Below are 22144 nucleotides of genomic sequence, written 5' to 3'. Positions count from 1 at the left end.
CCAACACAATAGGGTCCACACCCTTACAGAGGGAAAGGCCACCATCAAGCTCAAACCTCACAAGGAAGTGGTCTGACCATGACAGAGGAGTCAGACACAAATTCCTCACCCTCAGATCACCCTCTTCCTGCCCCGTCGAGAAAACCAAATCCAGTGTGTGTCCACATTCATGGGTCGGGCCAATGATATGTTGAGACAGCCCCATGGCCTTCATGGAGGCCATGAAGTCCTGAACCGCCCCGGTCAGAACAGTCTCGACATGGAGATTGAAGTCCCCCAGGACCAGCATCCTGGGAGTCTTCAACACCAGGTCCGAGACGATCTCCGTCAGCTCAGGCAGGGAGTCTGTTGGGCAGAAGGGTGCACGGTACACCAGCAGAATCCCCAGTCTGTCTCGGTCACCCAACGCCCGGCCTCGAGAGAACAGGAAGCCCCACAAGGGAAATAGAAGCTCGATGAATTAAAGCAACCCCCTCCCCTCCTCCCCCCCCGGGTATGGCTGGTGCTGAACCAGATACCCGGGCAGACACAGTTGAGAGAGGGATACGTCCCCCGATCTCCCACCCAGGTCTCTGTGATGCAAGCCAGGTCAGCCCCCTCATCCACAATCAAGTTGTGGATGAGGGATGTTTTATTATGGACCGACCTGGCATTAAGCAGCAGCACCGACAGGTCCGAGGGGTGGTTGGTAAGCATACCAGAAACCCTCCAGCTGGGGGAATAACCAGAAGGGGGAACAGGTGTCAACCATCTGTCCCTCCTTCTTCAATGCCGACCCGTTAAACCCCCAACGCCATAACGACCATTGCCCAAGACCACCCCAATGGCGGCGCCCACGCACTCCCCAGGCAACCCCATGGAAGCAGCCAGGTATGAATCCATTAAAACAACAGAATAAAATCACACAGAAACAATAAAACCCCACAACCACCCAATTACAGAAACCCACCCACAAAGTTCATGGCCAGCCCAGCCCCCGCACCGCCCCAAAGGGCATCACCACCCTTAGGCCGTCGCCCTTCGGCCTTCACATCCTTTTCTCCCTTTCATTGGCTGCAAGCCAGTGGCAGGGCTGATAGGATCAGTACTGATAAACTGTTTTCCTCTGCAATGACAGCCCACCGCCTCACTACTTCCTTTCCTGAAACATTTGGCTTGCTTTCAATCTCTTTCTACCCCACCAGTGGCGAGAATGAGTCACTATAGATATAGATCAGGGGTTGGCAACCTGAGGCCTTCCATGTGTTTTAGCTTACAGTCATTGGCATATCTCACCATTGGTATACTTTACAGGGATGATGGGAGCTCTAGGCCAAAATACCAAAAGGGCTATAAGTTGCCCATTTCAGTTGTAAGGCCTCAAGATTATCATGCCAGTTTGGAACGAGTCAACTCAAGCAGCTTTCAATCCTGCTAATTTGACATAGGGTGGCAAAAGACCTTGAGGCATGTGTGCATTTGTATCTGCACCTTCATGTGCTCATTATTACTTTCCATTTCCAAGCACACAATTTCCATTATTCTTTTTACTGTGATTTGTCCTATTCACTTCATTCCACTACCTTCCATTTTAATTCTGGTTGCCTTTACTCAGTACCAAGTAGAGCTAGGAATCTGTCCTGGAGACATCCTTGGACCAATCTGTATAGGAGCCTAGAGGAATAACCCCAGATTTGCTTGGATCAGTTCAGCTGCCTTATTTTAGTTACAGCACAGAAAGTTTGAGAAGGACAGAGAGGAAGGATAGCACTAACGTACAGCGCAACAAAATAAGCTAAAGTTTAGAAAATTGAGTGCAAGATGTAGGAGGCCAATGAACAAAGCAGAAAGAAACTGGGAGATTAAAACATGATGCACTTATTACTATTACATTTCTATACCGCCTGCAGCTGAAACTCTCTGGGTAGTATATACTTAAGTATCAAAGAATCTTATTGTTGGAATGTCCATCAGTATAATCCACCTACTAAATGCAGGACCCAAGTCTCCCATCCAAATACTAGCCAGGCCTGGCCCTGCTTACCTTCCAAGATTAAGCAGGACCAGGCACTTCAGGCTATATGGAAGCTTAATTTGCAATTAAGACCACAAAGTCACAGAATAAATATGGGCAAGAACTGGTTCTTTTAAGCTGCCAGAATGCACATGGCCTCTGCACAGCTTAGAAATCCAGTTTAAATTGCAGTACAAACGCAAACAGTCCCAAATGTATAAAACCCACTCATGGTTGCCTTCTAGCATTGGACATAATTTTTCAGATGTTCAACCCTGCAGCACACAGTATTTGTGTCATTTTTAAAAGGACTTGCTTATTAGTTAAAACTATATGTAACTATATGTTCAGCTGGGGAAAGCCAGCCAGCCAGCCAGCCAGCCCTAGTCAGACTACAGAAATAGGAGTAGATCTAAAGCTATAAATGGGTCAGGGGCACACCATTTCCCAATCTAGGTAGGACAGCTTTTCTGGTGGTCTTGCTTAAATTAAGAGTTGGGAAGGAAAGTTCTACAGACTGTGAACACTGATTATTCTTGCACCTCATCTAAACCTATAGTACACATTAACCCCGCGACCTCCCTTTCCTGGCTCAAATGCACAATTCTGGTCCTATGGCTGAGTGATCCAATTTTTGAGCCACCAAAACAGACACTGTGAATCCTTTCTAAAGAGGCAGCATACCAGATTCCTTCTGTGAAGTTCCAGAATGTTGAACCTATCTTAGCAAGGAATACAACAGCCTAACTAGATCACACCAATCTCTATCTGGTCTAACACATGTTTTCCAACAATGATCAATACATTCCTCAGGCTTACTGCCTCTGAACACTGATGTTCCTTTTAGTGATCATGGCCAAAAAAGGTGACTGGGGAGGAAGCACATCAATAATATATTATGCACAACAATAATATATTGCCACACGTGGTAACTACTGGCATATTCTTTCCACAAAGCAAGACTTTGGTGGCACCAAATAGACAAAGGACTGTCTTTCATCTGCATCTTGTTGACTTCAGAGTGCACCTCCACACATTTCCATGTTCCTTCGAAAAGAGAGAAATCAAAAGGTGTCCTTCCTTCATGCACCCTGCCAGTTCACACAACAAGGCTAATAGTAATAATATCCATAAGAACAAGCCTGCTAGATGTGAATTAAAACCGAAATGGCATGAGGCAAAACAAGAACAGGTTCAATGCACATTTTTGCAACAGGGTCATTTTACAAGTCACCTCACAGTAGAAAACCGTTTTTACACAGTGCAATAGATTTTCCAAGAGCTGTTGGTACAAAAGCCTGTACTTCAAAAACCCAACAGTATGCTGACTTATTGATTAGCTTGGTTTCCAGACCCTCTTATGCGCAAAGCAACCTGTGCAATCAAAAAATGTGTTGAAGAAAATAAGTATGCCTCTAGACAAAAGAGAAGCCAGGCTTTCAAAAGTCATCTGGAGGTACAGTAGCAGAGTGAGTGAAAATGGTGACCTGGAGAATCCTGGAGGATTTGAAAAACAGCCCGTGAATTTCTTGTAACATCTGCATGATTGTTTTGAACTAACCAAGCATATGTTTGGTGCAAGCCAAAGAATGTATTTTCAAGGTGTAAGTTCACAGTCACAGAACAACAGTCAGTATTTTCCAGGTTGTAATATCCATTAATGGTCTTTAAACAGTATGGCACGTTTCGACTGTGAGGAAGTGGCAACCTTTGTTTGATTTGCATCCTACCTTTTCAACAAGAAAAAGTTACTCAAGCAGCTAACAATAACAGGAACCAAGAAGCCATTGATTAAAACAATTGGAGAACACATACAATAAAACACTGCAGCAGAATAAAAACAGCACCAAATTCAAGAGGCCAGCCTGTTGGGTTAGATCTATGCCTGATGGGGAAAGGACAGCAAAGAGGGAACCAACCTAGCATTCCTGCACAGGAGTTCTTCAGCCTGCAAACCTTAAAAAAATCAGTGTCTTGGTTTGTCTATTAAAATTGGGGGTCTTAGGACAAATATAAAAGAGCTTTATTGGCTGAATTTAACTGCCTCTATTAGCAGAGGCCCATACATTTCATTTGGGAAAGCCTCCAAGTGTACTCCACCATAGGGAATACCAATGCTAAGCCAAAATGATAGATCCCTGTATGTTAGACAAACTGTTTACCAGCAGTCTAGTTACTTGCATGATAGGCAAAGAAAAGAAAGAGACTGCCCTACTTAATCTTACATTTGCACAAGCCATATTGTTAGCTTAGGGTGCATTCATTCAGAAACCTCATTCACATCCTCTTTTTATTCTTTCAGCGGGAACTGGTTACTTTTTCTACTTTCTATACAGTAGAATCCTTTGTAAATGCTGTTTGAATTAGCATTGTTTCAAGACAGCTTTGCAACTTCTAACCAAAGAGATAAAACCTGTCTTTTCAAGCCTTTTCACAGAATCCCCATGCTTTTCACTGAAGGGGATTTAAACTCTTTGGCATGGCAATTTAACTGCTGAGAAAGCAAAGATTAGTGTTGCAAACTTGCACCACCCTTCCTATGTGAAGAATTCGTGACCTTTGGTCGCTCCTCTTACAAACTGGCAACTCACTCAACAATTAATCCCACAAGGGGAAAACACTAAAAAGCAGGGTGTGTTGCACGCGCACACAGACAGAGATAGTTGCATATTGCTGGGCGTGTTCTCTTTACTTCTGACACTGTCCCAAAACGTGCAATTCAATTCTCTCTGTAAACTGTGCTGACTTTTTGAAAATAGTGTCCTGTGTGCCATTCATCTCCATGTAAGAAAAATGAACCTCGTAAAAGGCTTAAAGAAGTTTTTGCAGAGCTGTCTTAGCCATTACACTCTACATACTGCAGATCAAAGAAAGATATCATACCTCCCTTCTGCGACAAGTGTGAAGAAACAAAGCAGGCGGTATTGAATAGCAGCTATCTACCTAGAGGGCAGCCCTGGGTAAGCCTTACTAGCCTTACTTGTCTGCCCAGCAAACAAGATAGGAGAGTCACCTCCTTTTCTAGTCTGGGGAATGTTTTATGAATAATGATGCGGAGCACCAATATTTTCTAGGGAAAACTTTTCATTTAATAAGTTCATTAGTAGAAAAGAATGTATGTTGAACATACATAAAATATTAGGCAAACTTCTCAGGTGATTATCTCTAGGAAGCATGTGAGAAAATACACCAAGGTCAGTGAAATACATTTATGTCTCCATATGAAATGGAATCATTATATTCCATCATTTAATTGAAAGTGCCTCAGCAACCTTCAGGGACTAGGTTGGTACTAAACACATGAAACAGATCAAACAGTATATAGAAATAGAATGCTTATCTTCTTGTTTTACTTTAATGCACTTTATGATTTGTTGTGGTTAGCATGTGCCATCAATTTGCCTCTGATTTATGGTGACTCTCCAAAATGTCATGTCCTTCAGATGTTATGGATTAATAATTTTAATAATGCCAGTAAACTGCCCTGAGTGACTTTTTGTGATAGAAAAGCAGGGTACCAATCCAATAGATAAATAATGGAGGTAAGAAAGAAAGTGGGAAGATTCCCGTTTTTCATTTAACTCAATGTTATTTTTGAGGCTGAGGACAGCATCCAGCAGAAGGTGGAAGGAACATGTTCTGCAATTTTGGAGAAATATATCCACAGATAGTACAAAAATGATGAGTTAACTGGACATGGGAAGTGAAGGCCAAGAGCAGACTGTGTATCTTTTCTTTCTGTCCCTCAGTGTCTCCCTACCTTCGTGTGTCTGTGTGATTAATCTTCCCTTCATTCTTCCTTGCATGTGTGTTTTTCAACAGCTTTCATACTGGCCCGTCCTACCTGAAGAGGAGCTGGCTCTGACAAATTTAAATATCAGGACTAAATGTTTCACTCACACTCCTAGGCACTCATGTGACCTCACAAAGCCATAACAGATTTCTGGTGACTTCACAGAATACAAAGCATTCCCTATCCGGAGGGGGGGTGGGAGGAGGGAACAATCAAATGTCAACAGCTTGCCTGGCATACAAGTATTCAGTAGGTGGAATTCAAATAACGCTGTAAAACAGATTGCTCCCATTTTGTCGTTATTCTCTTATAACACAAAAACGCTATTCACCAGGGTGCTCAGCCATAACGCCTTATTTTTTCTAAACAAAATAGCCTACTAGGAATAAAATATTTGGAAAAGCCACCCCTCAACCCCAACTGCATGTTACATGAGGGTGAGGAGGAGGAGAGAGACATTATGTAAATAATAAATGTTTTGGTGTACAGTTATGAATCTTGTGCCTCGGACTGAAGCTGAGGAAAATAATGAAGTGCTCAAAGGTGCTATACAAATGTTTAGCACAATCTCATTATCATTATCATTCACATTTCTTCCTCTTACATGGGTCTCCCTGTAGTCTTTTATCTGAATCACTGACCCATTTCCACATTCACTTGGTTCACTCAACCGCTATGTGCTTCCAGTCCATTCATGGGGCACAAGCTGAGAATAAACCACATTTTAAATACAGGAATACAGTAGATCAGAGATCATGAATCACATAGAGACACCTGGAGTCCCTCAGAGAGCAAGAATTTCCATCTGTCCCCAGGTTCACAAAGCACCATCTACCAGACATCACCTCTTCAACTGAAGGAAAGCAAAGATTCAGAAACCATAAGAGTCACTACAGAAAACACTACTTCAGGTCCATACAGATAATTTAAGGGACTCAAGAATTATCTCTTTAATTCAGTGCATATTCTTCTCTCCCTTCCCCCTTTTTCTGTCATTCCCTTCCATCCCTCTTCTTTGTACCAACATTTACACGTAATAAACCAAAATTGTAGAGAATTCTAGCTAATCATTCAAAAACAGTGTACACAGCCTGACCATTCTTTCTTGGCTTCTTCTACTAGTGGAAACAGCAGCTAAATTTATCAGAAACTCGTGGGAAAGCAAAAGAATAGAGTTGCTTCCAAACTAGAATGCCTGGATTGTCACTCCCAAAGAAGCTAGGTGTAAGAAACCAACAACAAACTTTCAGGATCAGACTCCCCCTTGTTAAGATAGTGACTAAGTGGGAATCTCACTTCAGATGTGATGATAAACTCTTGCTCCTGGTGCATTTCTGGTCAGTTTAGCCACTCCCACTGGTGGGAACAACCAGGTAGAAATGACTAAGAAGTCAAAGTTTTTCAGTTCTGGCTGATCACTATGGGTGAACATGGTCTCTCTCTCCCCATCACCCATAATATTGATTTACCAAATAGCTATGGCTTTCCTTTTTTGTTTTAGTTCCCCATAAGCTGCCAGAGAACATTGTAGGTTAGAGCAGCTGAGATGAGGTGTTTTTACATTGCATAAATTTGTAAAAATAGAAATTAGCAAATAAATAAATAGGCACACTTAGCAGCTGAAACCTGCATCTTAGAATGGCTCCAACTTGATTAGATGCAATTTGCTTATTCCTTTATAGTGTAATGCTATATCTAACTGTTTGAGAGCCAGCCTTAGCAAATTCATGGCAACTTACTTATGAGGAGATGTGCTTAGGATTGCACTGTTAGTATGCTAAGCCAATCACCATTTCTTTTGTAAAAATTAAATACTTTTGACACTAAGAGAAGAATCCTTTGAGTACTAGACAAGCATCCCAGAAACCAGAATGCCTGGGCCCCCACTCCCAGGTTTTCATAAAAATATTGGGCCTGTATCAGCAACTGTGTGAGCTAAATGTAACTAGTGCTCTGGGGTGAGGAGGAGTGACTTGAGTGCAATGGTGGGCTGAGGAAGACTGGCATTGAAATGAGTAAGTGCCTTATCCAGCCTTTCAAAAGCAACAATACTTGTTTATGCACATGTGCAGAGGTATGAGAGTAGCACAAACCTTTTCCATTGCATCAAGTGCTGTGTGAGGAACAACTAGCTGAAAACACTCCATATACATGGCTACTTTAATCGTATTCCCTTCAGTGGTGCTGAATCCTGCCTAAGGCACACAGGGGAGAAGAGGGCTTGCTTTGGCTTTTGCAAAGGAGCTGTGAATTACTTTTTTCTTCATTCCTTTGCACCAGAAAACCTGCAAACTTTTACATAACAGATAAAAGCAAGCAAACACACAAACCAAAACCAAGCACCAAACTTTTACAGGGCCATTTCCCTGCACACATTCTCCTACTTCTCCCACAGTTGAATTTGTGTGTGATGCAAGACAGTGCTTCCTGATACACAGAAGGGGTTCTAAGTGTAGATCCTCCCAACTCACCAGTTCAATCAACTTCCTTTAAATCACTACCAACAAAACAATACACAGGAGCTTTGTTAATTCATGAGTGGCTATGGAGTGGTGCCTGTACTGTGGACCTGTTGCTTCATTTTGAGTTTCAAATGTTTTTGCCAAAATTGACAAACTCGAAAGAACTGCATAGTGTCTTCTTTCATGTGATGACCACGTTGGAGAATTCCTCATATATGCAATTTCATCTATGCAGGCCAATGCAGCTATAAAACTTGCATGGACTAGTACATGCATGGAAGGTGTCTGTCCCATTGGCAGCAGCATCCAAACATATAGAAAAATAGCACAACAGAGGCTGACCTGAGATAACCCATGGATTATTACTGGGTTATCTGAGGTTGTTCAACCCTCCAACAAGCCATGCCATCCATGTTTGGATGACACAAGTAGCCATATCTGGTGATTAATTATTCAGATCATGCCCAGTATATGCCATGGCTCACAAATACCCACAATAGCTTGTTTAAGTTGTGATGATCTTAGAAATTAGCCCACTGTACTTGAAAAAGTCCCCTATGCAAAGTGAATAAAAAGCCTGAAAGGAAACTAGGAGAACTGAAGAGAGCAACAGCTTGTGAGTGGGAAGAAGCACAAGTGTTCTCAGTTTCAAAACTGTGCAAAACCACCCAACCAACATTTATTCACATAACTGTTCCTGTGTCAGGAGTGAAATAACACCAACATGAATGAAAAGAGAATGGGCAAGATATTACCTGTTCTTTCCATCCTCTGACTCATTTTTATGCAACTCCTAAGAACTGATCAACTCAGAAACTTAGAAAGAGCTAGTCCCTGTGGTTCTCAATAAATAGAGAACAATAGCAGTAGATCTTTAAACAAATGAGACTTCTTTTTTTTAAGTGCTTAAAATCAAGGGTATAGGCAGCTTTGCCAGGTGGGGGTGCGGATGCAACTAGAGATGTTTTGACAAGCATTTTTCTCAAAGTCCTATAGTCAGTATTTAAAGTGCCAGTAGAGAATCATCTTCAAGCATAAACATACAACACACACATACACTGAAGAATGCCTCTTAAGCCTTGCATTGTTTTTGCAAGAGAGACACATAGACCACTTCCTTTTTATTTTTATTTTTTAAATTTTGGTTCTATAAAATGGCTATATATTTTGGAGACAGATAGCTGCTTCTTCAAGGTGCTGAAAGTGCAACAGTCTGCCATGTGTACTTTGATCCCACTATCAACCTGGTAAGCAATGCCTTAAAACACTGTTTTGGTAATCCTAATCTTTAAGGAAGCAATCATTAGAAGACAGTTGGATATATAAAGTAGAAGAATGGCTTATAAATTCATAAGAAAGCAGACACCGTTTAGAAGATGTAACACCAGATCTCAAGCAGAATAAAAAGACTAGCCTTACTGGTCAAGGAAAATAAGGCCTTTAACTAGCTAGTCTATCTGTAATATGGCAAGCTTGAAGACACTGAGATAAACACTGGGATATTGAATGTTTGAGAAACTGGGGTAAAATTTGGTACACATGCTCAGGAAACTGTTCTACAGTTTAGCCTCCAACTCACTTTCAAAATTGAAGAAGAAAATGCAAAATACAATATTTGCCTTAAAGGCTGAGAGGTCAGAATGAAATATGGTACATTCATTTAGAACGGCATTCAAAGTTTTCTGTTTGAACCCTATACCTGCTTTCAGTGAGATCAGTAAAGACTCTAGTGTGATGCTTCTCTTGAGCACTGAAGTATGCAAATGAAATGTGGAGTGTATTGTAATGACCTAATTCTTCATTGTATTTAACTCACCAAGTCCACAAGGGGTGGGGAGAGGAATTGCAAAATAGACAGAAACACAATAACTGAAATGCAGCCTCTCAAATACTGTGCTTACTGTTTAATTCAAAACATAAGAGAGTATTTGACTGTTCTGAGTCTGTGTTTCCCAAGGCTAGTCCAAAGTGCTTTCCAAAGAGCTGAGGCTTGCATTCTATTTGCCAGGGCTACACACCAAGAACCATGTCCTGACATAACCTTGACTTAAAATAATCTATACCTGAAAGTGAAATTTCCCCTCACGTTACTGCACACTAGGTATCAACAAATTCTGTATGCCACATTTTTCCTAGACGAGTACACTGCCCTCCTATGTATATTTGCCACTTGCACAGCTGCTTTCTTTCATACGCCTGTGCAGGAAAAATGTCATCTTAGGAAGAGGATTTACTTCACTTCTACAGCAATGCCCTATTGGCCACTTCAAACAAAGATCTCAAGGAAAGTCCAATATACCTTCGGTTTCTAACATTCAAGGTGAGTTCCAGTATGCAAGTTGATCCACCCTATCCTAATGTCAACAACTTAATTCTGGAAGACCAGCCTTTCTTTCCTATTCTTCCAGTTTGGTTACTGTTCTGACCATAACTTCATACTGAATATAGATTTTAAAGCAACACCTGATCCTAACTTCGTTTATTCAGAAGTCAATCCTATTGACTTCACTGGATTTTATTCTCAGCTATATGGTATCCAATATCATGTAGATCTGGTATTATGTAAAGACTTGCATTTTACTTCAAAGATATTTATTAATATATTATATCAATTATAAAGTATTAGAATTTAAAAAAATTAAGAGACTGACTGATTGCTCTTCGGAAAAAAGACAAATTTGACTTTTCAGTGTTCCACCAATCTGTGTGGGTGCACCTCTAGCAAGAGATAAGCATTTTCATGTTGAAGATTCAAATCTCAATTGATACAACTAAAAAACATTATTTTTAGAATTCAGCATTGGTTAAAAGCACTGTACCACAAGAGCAGAGGAAAACTGAGTAAATCTTTGCCCACTTTGGATGCAAACTAAACCACAATTCTGTGTTATACAAATAAACTTAAGCAGGTCTTAGGCTGCTGCACTTTCCTCTCTTTCTCCAGAAATCTAGAATTTCTTCATTTTGAATTAACTGAGTTCATAATTACAGTTTATTTTATTTTTTATTTAAAACTTTTGTACACCATCCCATCACAAATGTCTAGTTTGAACTGAGGGTGTGCTAAATAGTATAAATCAGTGCCTGTAGAGGTTTCAGCTTGTAACTCCTATCAGCCCCAACCAGAATGGCCATTGTCAGAAATTATGGAGATTGTAGATATCCAAAGAGAAGCCCAAGTTAGGAAAGGCTGTTTTAACCTTTAGCTTGTCTAAATAAATCAAGATGACACCATAATTTATAATATGGGCTTCTTAGCAAACTATACATTAAACTAGTTTGGATGCAACAATGAACTCCAGGTAGTTTAAGGCAGATAGAGAGTATTTCTGATCTCACAGCAGCATTTAAGAAACATGGTGAAATACAACCACAGTTATCTTCTGCAAGTAATGCTATGCTGTGACATTCAAAATGGGCAACTGACTAAACAAAGCCTCTCAACTAACTTTTTTTTGATGATTTTCAAAACAAACTTCACAAGATATCAGAAAAGAGCTAATTGGGAAATGCAAAATGTTGCCTGGGTTTATTTCACTAATATTCAAAACAACACGTAATGATAATTTTGGAAGTGTTTTATAATACAGCAAGCACAACAGGAGAGGATAAGTGGATTTTTTTTTTGCAAGGAAGGAAGGAAGGAAGGAAGGAAACCAACGAGGTCTATCAGCCTCAGTAAGCAAGGGCCTTCTGAAAGAAAAATGGGAGGAAAGCCATTTGTTGGTTTTAAATTCACAGTCATTAAACAGAAATTACAGATTAGTGGTAAACAAGGAGATCACAAACTAATGTGAACTAAGGTATCCAGAAATTAGCTTCAACAGGACAAAACTAAGTTATTTGCAGCCAACCTCTGTCTCCCTGCTGACAGCATCTTAATTTCAAGCTCCAAAGTATGTAGTACCCCCGAAAGGTAGTTTTGACCTGGAAAAAGAAGATGACTGCATTGGAGTAACCTTACCCATAGTTTGCTGTCATAATAAAATGCTCCCAGCAACTTCACAATGTAAGGGTGGTCACAAGTTGTAAGAATCTCAATCTCCACCATGTAGTCCTCCAGTTCATCTTCACTCTTGGTCTCAATGACTTTGGCAGCAGCTAAAACCCCTGTCTCCTTGTTTTTGGCCTGTAAAATAAAAAAAAGGGAGCACTATAATCAAATGCCAGCACTGATCATCACAACAGTATAGATAGCCTCTTAGAGTAGTTGAACAGCTGTGTAAAGTGGCATCCCCCTCCAGTTGGTAGAATAAATTGTGTTATCAAGAGTTACAGTTATGCAACAACTGAGCAATCCTGACAAGAAGAATTTGCTATTACCACCATGGTGCACTAAGAGTGCTATAAAAATGTTGACAAGCAGTTCTGAATATGGATGCTGTAACTCATCTCCAACTCTATTCCCCAAATGGCAGACAAGGAAAGAAAGGGCTGAAACTCAGAAGCCTAGCAAATAATTTCCAGTACTTTAGCTCCTACACCACCAGTACTCCAGTTTCTCAACCAACTATTCATCTAATTTCTAACCTGCCCTATTAGCCACATGACTCCCTGGGTGGGTTACAAGAATAAAACAATATAAAACCACAAAAAATCAATTTACAATAAGGCAGACAAACTACTAGGCAGACAAAACCTTAAAGATCAGAAATGGGGAATGTATGACTCTCTAAATGTTGTTGAACTGCAGTTCCCATTGTCACCTACCTCAGGTCCTCCTGCCTAGGGTTGATGGGAGGTGTAGCTCAACATCACCTTGAGGACCACATGTTCACCATCCATGGTCAGGGGTGCCCTCTAGAGTTAGGTACTGACCTGAATGTAGTTAGCTGACACTCTTAGCCAATCAAGACTTAACATCTAACTGAGAAGCTTGTAACTGAGAAAGATGCTGGAGAGCACTGCTTCTCATGACCAACAGGCCAGCATGACATCTGCTTCTGGCTTCAGGGACTCTGGTCTGGCTGCACGGGAACCAGACCTTTAGCTGCTTCTATCTTTTGAGATGACAAGGAAGTTAATAATGTACCTCTTATGCACTGAACATACCAGGGACATCAATGCATAAACTAGAGCCTCAGAATTTTGGAAACTTTTCTGTGGAGATACTGATGTCTGAGCTCCCAGCTCACTGGGTCTGCTCTCTTTGTCTGCCTGCCAGCCCTTCTTACATGATGCAGAAATAAGAGAATGGCCATAAGCAGGGCTCTGGTAATGCTGTTTATCCAGTCAGAAAAAAACACCAAATAGCTGGGATGGCTTGCATGAGAATTCAAACCTTGCTCTCTCTCTTGGACACAAACATGGACAGTTAAAAATACTAAAGGCATTATTAGATAAATTTGACCTATCTCCATAAATACAGCTTGGTATCTCCCAGATCTTTATTTACTACTCTGTACATCATAAACTCTCTAGATGTAGCACAAAACTTGGTTACTCCCTTCATCAAAGCATGCAACAGTACTTTCCCAGTTGGATCTCACACAACACACTCATCAAATGACAAATGGGGTAGGCAGTTATGTTTATATCTGGGAAAATTCAGAGGACCTGTTTTCCTTAACATTATTGCTTTCTCTTTTTAGCTCTCTGTTTAGAAAAACTGTTCAGAATATTTATAAAGGGACTACTTCTCAACATAAACACTCCAGGTGTGCTTGAATTAAGCACATGTTATTAATGCACACACACATCAAGCTGCTCTTATGGGTTTTATGATACTGGGTCAGCATGCGCATTTGCAGCCTCCACTTCCTTTTCAGGAGAAAGAGACAGAGCACAGATTCCCTCCACCTTGACTCTTGTTTCTTACATGGCTCTTTACTGGAGTGCAGCACGCAGCCAGCAGACAGCAGGATGAGAAGTACCTTACTGTAGTCCAGCTTGCAGTATGGAACTTGAAACAAGAGAGCATTGGCTAGCCACCTGATATATCCTCAGGAAAAACAGCAACCTTTGCTGGATGTTTTGGGGTACAAAGCTACCAGCTCCAGCCCACACACTGGCAGCCACCCCTCCAGTAGATCCATTCATAATTAGACTTCCATTGTGAAACCCTTCTTTGCCATCTAATCTACCCCCCATGAAGTGGGGCAAGTTCCTTCATGCCAGGTTATATCTGGAGGAAATGGATCATGCTTTCATGTGGGTCTCATTCTCCAGCAACACCACAGTGATACAGAAGACTAAATCAGTGACTACTGCTGGGACACCACCTATTTTGGGTTGTGTGCTGGGTCCGGCTTGTCTCCCTAAGTGTAAGAATGACATGTTCCACTTGCAACTTGTGTCCTGCAGCTGCTGCTTCTATCACAAAGTATCAGGAGAGAGCAGATCACAATTTATGAGGGAGAAACAGCAAAAGGGAGCGTTTAGGGTTTTCTGTACTCATTGTCCTTGTCCGAAACCTCTACCCAGCTGCTTCTCTGTGCCCCACGCAGACATTCCAGATTAATGTTTGCAGCAGATTAGATTCAAATTTCAGCTATCTTTTTACAGGGAAATCACCACAGAGAATGGAAACTTATATCAAATGTGGCAACAATCTGTACCTACATTCTATTGAAATAAAATTATAAAAGAATAGCTATGGGATTTTTAGCCCACTTTACAGTTATCTAATTTACAAAGCAGTAAATGAGAAAGGGGAGAACTACTCTAGAACAGCTGCTCACTCAGGAAATAAAGTGGTAGAAAAGGAAGCATGAAGTAAGTCTGTGTGGGCAGCATCTGTCACCTCATTTTTCAGGCATTCTGAATCTAAGATAGGAAAAGCAGAGCATTTCTGTTACAGTATCTTAGATTTTCTGAAACAAAGACAGAATAATGAAATGTAGACCCCTGAAGATTTAGAAACAGTGAAAGAACATAAAAAAGATCAGCAAACATCAGAAGTCTTGCCTGAGGACAAAGACTACTGCGCCTAGATTATTCTCATTATACTTTCAAAAGCACAGTATCAGTAGTGAGAGGATTTACTAAAGGCATCAATTTGCCTATTTTTACCCTCCAACTATCAGTGAAGTATCCGAATGTCAGTATTTGACAGCGCAGACAATATGACTGGGGACAAGTAGAAGAGAGATGGAAAATCTCAGTCCTCCATTTCAGCTGGTAAGCGTGTCATTTTTGGACTTCTAAAAAAAATCTGTACCTGGAAGATATCTGTGTGCAGGTATTTCTGTCCAACACCACATTTCAGCTTTCTATCCACATGGAAGCACTCCAGCAAATAGGGCAGGAAACGCAGCTTAAGCATCTTTAGAGAAATGGAACTCCCACTGCTCAGCAGTTTGTTTCTGGTATAGTAGGCCTCTACTGTGAAATAAGCTTCCTGTCTTAAGTATCAATGGGAGAACAGTTTAAACATCCCATATGCAAGTTTTATTAGAAAACAGAACAGTCTGGACTACTCTGAGATCCCTGTAAGTGAATGAGGCTCAAGCATAAAAAACCATCCAGAGGCATTTGTTTTGACAAGTGAGAGCTGTGACAAAATGGAATCCTCAGATTCAGGGTCAGGGTGTCTCCCCACTCAGCCGTTTTGCTGACTGCTGCATTTGTTACTCCCCACCCATTGCCCCAGTCACAGTGGTGCTGAACATGCTCAATCCTTATTCAGTGCTGGTTTAGGGGCACAGAGACATGGCTTTTGACTTCAAGAATTGTATTTGTGAGTATGCTGAGTAAGAGGTTGCTGTTAGTATATAGACTAAAAATGATGACCTGATGTTGGATGTATAGTTGGCTGATGAAGCAGTAAGGCTGCTTGAGAGGGTGGGGTACCGTATTTTTCGCTCTATAAGACGCACAGACATTTCCCCTTACTTTTGAGGAGGAAAAAAGTGCGTCTTATAGAGCGAATGTGTGTGTGCCCGATGCCCGGGACGCTGCCAGCTCGCCTGCACCACGTGGCACCACCTGGCCGGCACGCACTCGGCGCACCCTGCTCCATCCCCCTCCTCCAGTGCAGGTGAGAGCTGTTAATCACAGGTTGGTGTGTGTTTTCAAATGGCAACCCGTCTTTTAATGAAGCCCATGGGGAAGTGGTGGGGAATGTGCCTGTGATTATCAGGAAGCTTTCCATGGATCAGTTATCTGTTAGTTGATCAGACACATTTTTTTAGGATCAGTGGATATTTGAACAGCATTACCTTCGTGTATGAAGTTTATTCTTCAAAGGCTACTTAGTCCGCTGTGTGTTTGATTTACCGTACAATAGCTCATTTTTTGTCAGAAGTTTTTTTCTATTATTTACTAGTAGGGCAGCGTGGACATTACTGGCTTTTTTAGATTTGTTATTGAATTGTCTGCAGCAGTTCTTGTATAACTGGTGTAGATTGTGGATTCCTTCAATAATTCCACTACTGACTAAGAAAGTGATGTCAGTGATTGTGAGCAACAGAGCTTCATAAATTCTGACTCTAGTGATGATGAGTTCTATGGGTTCAACGAAAACTAGAAGGATACTCGAACTTTAAAGACTCTCTTTTGTTAATGACAGTGATGATGGTTCTTAATGCCACTGTTGACCGCTGTTCACTTTACAAGGTTGAAATATGGTATTACTGTATTCTGTTATAGTTTATTAAATAGTTTAGTAAACCATCTGATTCAGAATATTTTTTTTTCTTGTTTTCCTCCTCTAAAAACTAGGTGCATCTTATGGTCAGGTGCATCTTATAGAGCAAAAAATACGGTATTTTACCACAAATTGCTTAAGGGAAATGCAGCTGCTGCCCAGCAACACTCCCTTTGGTATGTCTGCTGAAATTCTACCATCAGCTGTTATTTTACAGAGTTTCACTTGTGAGGAATCGTTGGCTTTTCCTTTGGTGGTTTACATGGCTTGTTTTTTCTAAGAGAGCCACTAGAAAGTTTCCTTTTTTGATAAAAATTCTGGAACTCATCCACAGGATAACCATCCCTTCAGTTACAGAGTCTCACTTGAAAGGCGGGGAAAGAAGTCTAGTGTGTATATGAGTGTGTGAAATTAAGCTTCTTTAGGGTGGGAGCCCTTTGTGCTGCACACCAATATTAATCCAACCCTGGACTAAAGCATTCTTCAAAATTTCCCTCAAGTTGGATTGTATTTGCTCACCACTGCGGGAGTGAAGAGCCACTCACTGAAGAGTTGATCTTAAAAAGGATTTTGGACTGCGTGGAAATGGACAGATTGACCTTGTCTCTGAAGGAGGAGGACACATATCTCTACCAAACTTGGAACTCTTTTTATTACCGGTTAGAGATAATAACCGATTATGGTAGAGATATGTATCAGTTAGACACATATCTCTACCAAACTTGGAACTCTTTTTATTATCGGTTAGAGAACCGATGCGTAGATTTGAATATGGTTATTGACTGTTAAAAAGAGGAAGATGTCAACCCAGTATATCCGATGTCTTAAATAACTGTTGTTTTTAATGTTAGCTTGTAGAGAAAATAATAAAATGTATTTTAAGAAAACCCCAATATTTCCCTCAAGTTAGCAATGGTCAGGTGAAGCAGACAGAGTAGACAAGTGGCAGTTGTCCAGCCTTCTCCCAACAGTCACGTAACTTTCATGCCTGCTTTCTTCTAGTGGTATTTTTGCAACTGAGTTTACACACGTGTGAGTTTATAGACATGATCAGTCTGAAACATCCACAACTTGCATGTGTGAAATAGTCACCACAGAGAGGAATACCCTATCAATCTAACATTAACACGCACTGCTTTACCACTGGAGGATGTTCATATATTCGTTTGTAAATTAAGTACTGAGGCATCCGCATCTGGCAGTGAAAGCACCCAGAAAGGTTGGGAACTTTGAGCCAGATGTGATATAGCTCTCAGCATCCCCAGTCAGCTATGGATTTGTGAAAGGCTGCAGAAAGTCCTGTCACAACCTTGAAAATTGTGCACACTCCAGCAAAGTGTATGAAACACAATGTATAGTGCAGTGCATAACACTACAAGACATGTATCTGGGTAGGGCTGCTTCTTTTCTCAAAACATACTTATGGGTAGGGACTGTGGATCTCACCTTCAGTTACGAGGACAACTTCCTTTCTTTGGTCCTTAAATGACACATTTCACCAGAATCTAAGTGCTGGTTTTAATCCAAGAAGCCTCTTGTAGGTCCAATCTTCCCACATCTCCCACCCAAATACATGCATCCCTACTCTCTTTCTCTCTTCCACTCGCCATCCCTCTCCTCCACATTTCTCCCTCTATCATTCATGTGCCCGAACCTACAACATCTGAATCCTTTCCCTGGAAGTAGGCACAAATACAAATCCAGATTTGTGGTGGGCCAATGTCTTGGATGCTTGCAACACTCTTTTTTTCCTTGAGATTCTAGGACAGGAAGAAAAATGCTAGAAGCACAGGAGCACATTCGGCTTTAGTCAACAGCATGGAAGCAACTACATAGCTGTATCCTTTCCTTTTCCGCATTATTTTAAGAGCTCTTGGCAGGTGTTCAGAGAGAACAACAATCCAGATTCCACAAGTAATGTGAGGGGGAACACAAGCCAATGCCATCTTTCTAGCCCAGCCCTTGCAAAAAATACTGCAGCAGAGATGATGATACATTTCATACCACTTCAGGAAGTTACAAAAGCACATTTCACCAGAAGCTAGTAGGAAGGTATCCAGTCCTTTGACCAATTGCTTGAGAGGCCTTGCCATCCTTTGCCTTTCCAAGGGAAATGAAGCAATGCCATTCCTTAGAACACACTGTTCAACCTTGCAGAATGAGAGAAATGCTATTTTCATGACCACCCAGCAACTATAACCACCTTAAACCCTTAGAAAATGCATATCAGCAAGGAAGGTCAATAACATGGCGTGGAGGAAAAAGGGCAGAGATTGCAGCATTCAATTAAACATAAGGAAATCTAGTTCACTCACATCCATGAAACATCCCAGGCATTCATCCTAATTCCCTTATCTCAGGCATAAATCTGGGGTAGCCATAACTTCCAATTGCAGCTACCACAAACAAAGCATCTGAATGACCTATATACTGTGTGAATAGCAGTCACAAGCATTACATTTGTAAAACAGAATTTTTCCAAGCAATTTCTCCCCACTGCTAAATTATCTGTCTCAATCCAACACCAGTGGGAATACCTTTCTTTTCATAATAGAACAAGGGCAGTATTACTGGAGGGACACAGCCATGTCATTTCAAAATGCACACTTCAGAGCAAGATAGCAGAAGACAAAGCTTTCAAAGATATGAGAAAGCACTACATAAAGTGGTGAGGCACAATGGGTGGGCAGTGGAGAGTTTGAAAGAGTGAGAGAGACCAACCCATTCTTCAGTGACATGGCAGTTTCATTTTAAATATATATACAGGACATTTTAAGAGTTTATAAAGCCTCTTAAAATCAACAATGCAAAACTAAAACCAGAGCTAACTAATAAGAACCAACAGTAAAATTAAATCCAGTCCTCAAACATTAAGATCAATAACAAACTAAAATTCCATTCAGCAACTCATTAAAGCCCTTAAGAGAAAGCCACTGAGAACAAGTGCGTGCATTTAGGACTGTTTTAAAGAACACCAACCATGGGGAGTTTGTAATCAATCCTACAGGTGTGGGGACATTGCCAGAAAAAAAGCTTTGTCACTTCCACCTGATGCTTTCATTGTTGCCACTGGTGAGTCATTAGCCTTGAAGTGGGGGCATACAAGGTGCAGGGAAGAAGAGAGGGGCTGAATCAGTTATCACCAATGTCAGAACAGGTGTTTTCTAATGCAGTGTTGAACCTTTTTCAGCCTGAGGACTAAATTTCATTGTGGAGCTCTAGGAGAGCACATTCCATTGCAGCCTGGGATTTGAGGCAAAAGGGTGGGATGAAAGGCTAAAGAGTCAAAATACCAGAAATGGCAGCATATTTTAAACATATTCACAGCCAGCAACTTAGTCTTAGTAGACGCATTCAAGATTTTAGAATGGGGTGGGGATGGCGTAAAAGCTGGGAACCTGACAAACAATTATTGTTGGCTGGAAAGGCCATGCCCACCAGCTGAACCCTGGAAGAGCAGAGAGGAGCCTAGGAGGGCCAAATTTTGCCCCAGGCTTTTAAAGATCCATGGTGTGTGCATTTTTTTAAAAAAATCATAATCATAAATACTCTAGGAGAAAAGGAAAAATTATTTCCAGGAAGGAAATGCTGCTGTTTGAGCACTTGGGGGAGTAGCAGGGGAAAGCCCCCTGCAACAGGTGCTCCAATATACATGCAGGACTGGATTACCTCCACACTAAGTTAGTTCCAAATAACTCCCAGGAAAATCAATGGAGCCTAATTTAGCCTAAACCTGACTTGCAATGGAATGATTCACACACAAATTCCTCAATACTTAAGATAATTGCTTAGAAACCCTCAGAGCTTTAAGCATGCCTGACAAACAAGGGTGGGCCCAAACCTTAGCTGGACCCACTGGCAAGTGTCCTTTGAAGCTGTGCCTCCACTTCATTACTGCACCCTGCTTATTTGCCCGCCTCTTGCTCAGGCCCATGCAGTGGTGCTGGTGAGGAGGAGCAGTGACCCTGCTGCATTGCTCACCAACCCTCTGCCTGCCAAGCAAGCAAGTGCTGGCAATGATGAGGAAGAGGACAGAAAGCAAGAGCAGCTGGTAATGATGACAGCAATAGGATTGACTCACTGCAGGAGGAAGCCCACTGAGGATGTCTTGCTCCTAAAAGATCTGGGACTGGCAGATCATTAGGTCCTTAAATGAAGGTTAGTAGATAAAAGTAAATAAATGCAGAAGCCCATCTCTCTGAAGGGGGGTGGGGAATATTTATTGTATTTCTCTTTTGACAGATGCCCCAGGGTGTTGCAGCAAAATCGGCACAACCCTTACTTAGCTAAACAATGTTGTGTGCCATGGTTATTTCCAAAAGGGAAGGAAGTGAAAGGAACATGTTGAGTCTGCAGACACAGGTCCTAATACACTGTTACTTTAAGAGACTGATATTGCTTATAATCGGGTATTTTCACAAACAAGCATTTCCTACCAAGCTGCTTTTTCTTAAACAAAAAGCACTTTTAAAAGGTTGTAATCAATTCGTATTTTCTACTATACCTCCAAGGCTTTTCAAGCTTCAGTGCCATGTGTCAGCCAAATTTAATTGAAAGCTAAAGTTAGCACAGTGTTCCCCAACCAGCTGCCCCCCTGATGTTCTGACCTTGCAGCACTCCTGACCACTGGCCATGGTGATAGTAGCTGAAGTCCAAACCAAGCAGAAGACAACAAAGGGAAAGCTAGGGCAAGGAATCTGAGTTGGGAGTGGTAATTCATCAGATTTCCTTGGTTTGGTCCCCCCACACTCTGGTTCACCTTCTCCCTGCACCTCATGCCATGGGTTCATCTGGCAGAAAACAAGTCCATGAGGCCATCTTGTGTACATGCTGCCCGTCAAGAGTACTTTTCTACATTTTGTTTAGATATGGTGTGCCTTTAACTTCTTGCTATTTCCCTCTCTTTCTCTCAGTGTGTAAGGCTGCCACTAGGAATTTAATTCCAATCTTATTAATTAACCTCTCCCTGAATATGTGTCCAAGCTATAAGGCTGCTTCGTTGGATTATGTGGACCTGAAGATGAGACACAGGGTATTCAAAACCCTATGACTCTGTGTTAACAATAAACAAAAAACTTTATTTGTACAGTAAGTGTATTGGTTTCAAGATGTTCAGTAACTTATTTCCTTAGGCTTAGTGAATAACACAATGTATAATAACTTTTGACTGAGATATCTCACTCTTTCCCTTCCTTTTCTTTGGAATCTTAAAATGCCTTTCACAGCACTCAGTGAGATTCTAATGAGAAGGCTGCCTCTTCAGGTTCTGCAGACCACTGACTGACCACAACTCTGACTGACAGTTAATG

At 41.3% G+C, this 22144-nt stretch overlaps 1 protein-coding gene across 1 annotated transcript in view; it reads right to left on the bottom strand.

Moving 5' to 3' along the window:
- Window positions 1–22144, bottom strand: part of STK10 (serine/threonine kinase 10) — a 97050-nt gene that overhangs the window by 49106 nt on the left and 25800 nt on the right. Inside the window, exon 2 of the mRNA XM_044454325.1 lies at window positions 12213–12377. Within this exon, the coding sequence (XP_044310260.1) occupies window positions 12213–12377 (165 nt within the window). The remainder of the gene's footprint in view (window positions 1–12212; window positions 12378–22144) is intronic.

The sequence above is a fragment of the Varanus komodoensis genome, unplaced genomic scaffold, assembly GCF_004798865.1.
Source record: "Varanus komodoensis strain SLA01 unplaced genomic scaffold, ASM479886v1 scaffold7_3, whole genome shotgun sequence".
Lineage (NCBI taxonomy): Eukaryota > Metazoa > Chordata > Lepidosauria > Squamata > Varanidae > Varanus > Varanus komodoensis.
The sequence above is the reverse complement of the archived record's forward strand: the minus strand, read 5'-3'. Positions and strand labels throughout refer to the sequence as shown.